This window comes from Cryptomeria japonica, chromosome 3, assembly GCF_030272615.1.
Source record: "Cryptomeria japonica chromosome 3, Sugi_1.0, whole genome shotgun sequence".
In the NCBI taxonomy this organism is placed as follows: domain Eukaryota; kingdom Viridiplantae; phylum Streptophyta; class Pinopsida; order Cupressales; family Cupressaceae; genus Cryptomeria; species Cryptomeria japonica.
Window position 1 is genome coordinate 303297908 of NC_081407.1, and position 3362 is coordinate 303301269.

A 3362-nucleotide genomic window follows, 5' to 3' on the forward strand; every position below is an offset into this window, starting at 1 on the left:
TTCTCCTAGAGATGTGACACACTCGACGAAGGTTCAGGGCAGGGAGTTGGCACTGGAGTAGATGGTGGAGGTCCATGTGGACAGCCAGCGAGACAAGGTAGAGATCCACACGGAAACCAGATAGCCAGGTTAGGTAGATGTGGAGGCTTACCTCCAAGATATGGTGGGCCGAGGGAAGACTTACTTTCAGAAGCTGGTACAGACTTATCTACAGGAGGAGGTCCGCCGAGGGAAGGAGGTTATCGCCTCTCTTTAGTCGGAGGGCCTAGACAACACCATTCAGGAGTTGGAGCGATTGCTCAGGTTTATGCGAGAGGGTTGTCTGTAGGCATTTGCTGCCTGTTTTGAGAGAGGTGGATGGCCAGAGACTGAGACAACAGAGATGTTGGCCGCATGGGCAGTGAGCATGCCAGTAGTGGAGAGTAGAGTGGAGTCTCTCGAGAGGCAGATTGAGCAGACCTTTAGGGAAGGGTATTACACTCTTCACCAAACGGAGTCTGTGTCTACAGGACATATGACTACAAGGGTGGCCGCGGAGAGAGATCGGGAGGAGTTGGCCACCCAGGTTGAGGCCATGCAGAGAGACTTGGATCATCGAGAGGTGACGTGGGAAGCCGAGAGGGCTCAGTTCGCTGCCGGGAAGGCACAGTTAGCTACAGAATTAGAGGACACAAGGGCAGAGCAGGTGACCCTGAGCACTAGTCTGGGGCAGGCATGAGAGACTGTGGAGGCCAAGGAGAGAAAGCTCCTAGAGGTCGCCTAGATGGTTAACTCTGCAATTGAACATAGAAAGGTTGTTGAGCGGGACCTGCAGGTGTGAACACAACAGGTGTACGATATGTGCGCACAACTGACACCAGCATCATCATCAGCCCTACCACCTGCTGCTTCCAGGACACCCCCTCTATCCCCTTCTTCTATACCTTGATTCTGTTTAGCGTATGAACATCATCTCTATTTTGTATTAAATCGTCCGGAGATGACTTCTTTTCTTGGGGGGATAATGTTGTCGAGAATAATCATTATGTTATGTTGTCGTATTATGTTATGTTGTCGTTAGTAATTGTGGGTTACGACAGTCAGTTAGTCTTCCCGAAGGGCAGTTGGACGTGGTTGTTGGTCGCACCCCTTCGGGTATTATATATTGCATACCTTTCCTTCGAAGTGGGATCATCATAGTCATATCTGAGTGTGATGTTATAATCACTTGATGTACATGGATTGTTGAATTAATACATGGACTGGTTCTTTAATATATTCTCATTATGTTTTGTGCATTTACTTTCTGTATTTAATCGTTTACCCGTATGTGGCAAACAACCGACAGTTGAACAAGGTGACGGTAAAGAATTGTTATCCTTTGCCAAGGATTGGTGATCTTTTTTATCAAATTAAGGATGCTAAGGTCTTCTCTAAGATAGATCTTATGTCAAGGTATCATCAACTTCAGATTCAAGAGGACATTCATCGGACATTTTTTCATACTCGTTATGGACACTATGAGTTTTTCAGTGGTACCCTTTGGGTTTACCAATGCGGCCTCATTTTTCATGAGTTTGATGAAAAAAGTGTTCATGACTAGCCTTGATAGATTTTATATTTTGTTCTTTGATGATATACTGATATATTTGAGGACCGTGGAGGAGCATAAGGAGCATATGAGGCAAGTATTGCAGTGTCTTCGTGAGAACTGGTTATATGCCAACTTGGCTAAGTGTGAGTTCTTTCAGACTAAGGTAAAGTATCTAGGCCATGTTATTTATAGAGAGGGTAGCATAGTATATCCCTCTATGATTCAAGCGATTGTGGATTTCGCCAACACCTACTAATGTGGGTGAGGTTTGCATTTTTATGGGCCTTGTAGGATATAATCATCGGCTTGTTCAAGGATTCTCAAGGATAGATCATCCTATCACTTCTCTTCAGAGGAGAGGGAATAAGTTTGTTTGGTCAAAGAAGTGTGAAGCAACTTTCCAGACTCTTAAGGAGCATCTGACTAGTGCACCTATCTTGGCAGTACCAAATCCAGTAGGAGATTTTGTAGTGTGCACTAATGCTTCTTTGAAAGGTTTGGGTATAGTTTTAAAGAAGGATGGACGTGTTATTGCCCATGAGTCTCACAAATTCGAGGATCACGAGCTGAATTATCCCACTAACAATTTGGAGTTAGCGACAGTTGTTCATTCTTTGGTGAGATGGAGGCATTTTCTTCTTGGGCATTAGTTTGAATTGCATAGTGATCATCGTAGTTTGCAATATATCTTTACTGAGCCAAATTTGAATGCCAGGCAGCGACGATGGATGGAGTATCTTTGTGAGTATGATTTTGACATTAAGTATATTCAGGGGAAGGAGAATGTTGTGGCAGATGTGTTGAGTAGCAGGAGGCATGAGTTATCAACGATGGCTCTCATTGTAGATTTGAGGAGTCAGATTCTTAGTGCACTTCCTTTAGATATTTGGTACTAAGAGGTTAGCGCAAAGATTTCTTCAGGGAGAGATCTAGAGGGGAGATTTGCAGGTTATTCTTTGGAGTCGGATGGTCTTCTTTGCCATTTGGGTCATATTTATGTACCACCTTCAAATGGACTTCATGTTTTGATGTAGAAAGAGACACATTGTGCACCTTACTCAACACATCCAGATGTCAAGAAGATGCACACGTATCTTCGATACTTGTACCATTGTCTGGCATGATATGATATATAGAAGATTTTGTGTCTCGATGTTTGGAGTGTTAGCGAGTGAAGGCCAAGGATTAGCATCACGTCGAGTTGTTGTAATTGAACCTAGTTCTAGATTGGAAATGGGATATCATATCGATGGACTTCATTGTTAAAAACAAAGTTCAAGTGTCTCACTAGGCATGCCAAAATGTATATGCTAAATTTACACCCTTAATTGCGAACCCTAATTCTAACCACAAAGCCCTAGATCTATAATGAAATTCAACAAAACATCAATGAAGAACCATTAAATATGCAAAATCATAAAATAAACCAAAGGATACCTTCACACATTCGAACGGGTTTGATCTTCATCGTTCTCCTCTCTCCATTGATCTTGTTTTGATAAGATTGCTCTTAGATTTTTATGCTTGCACAAGAGCTCAATGAAGAACTAATGTGGTTGTGATGATGTAGGCTAAAGTAAATTTGGCAAAATGTAAGTATGCTCCAAAATTCGATATGAAAGAGAGAGGGGGAAGCCTCTTTTATAGAGAACATCCTCAAAATGGAGGGATAAGATTTAGAAATGAGATAAAAGATGCTCAACTAAGATTGAAAGGTAGGTAGAGGAAATAATAAAATAAGGAAGTGGTTAAGATGGAAAGGGGGCTACTTGTCATTTAGATAAATGGA

The 3362-nt window shown here is 42.4% G+C and overlaps 1 protein-coding gene across 1 annotated transcript; it reads left to right on the forward strand.

The window, feature by feature from the left end:
- The first annotated feature begins 1851 nt into the window (after positions 1–1851).
- LOC131874109 (uncharacterized) lies at positions 1852–2469 on the forward strand. Its single transcript, XM_059217351.1, has 2 exons — positions 1852–2190; positions 2347–2469. The coding sequence occupies exons 1-2, from the start codon at positions 1852–1854 to the stop codon at positions 2467–2469; spliced, it is 462 nt and encodes a 153-aa protein (XP_059073334.1).
- The last annotated feature ends 893 nt before the right edge of the window (positions 2470–3362 follow it).

What these genes read in the sequence shown, in the direction of transcription:
- LOC131874109 (XM_059217351.1), top strand. Translation starts at nt 1,852, where the DNA reads ATGGGCCTTGTAGGATATAATCATCGGCTTGTTCAAGGATTCTCAAGG. An exon ending in CGACAGTTGTTCATTCTTTG is followed by an intron (nt 2,191 to 2,346) that starts GTGAGATGGAGG and finishes AAGTATATTCAG; the next exon opens with GGGAAGGAGAATGTTGTGGC.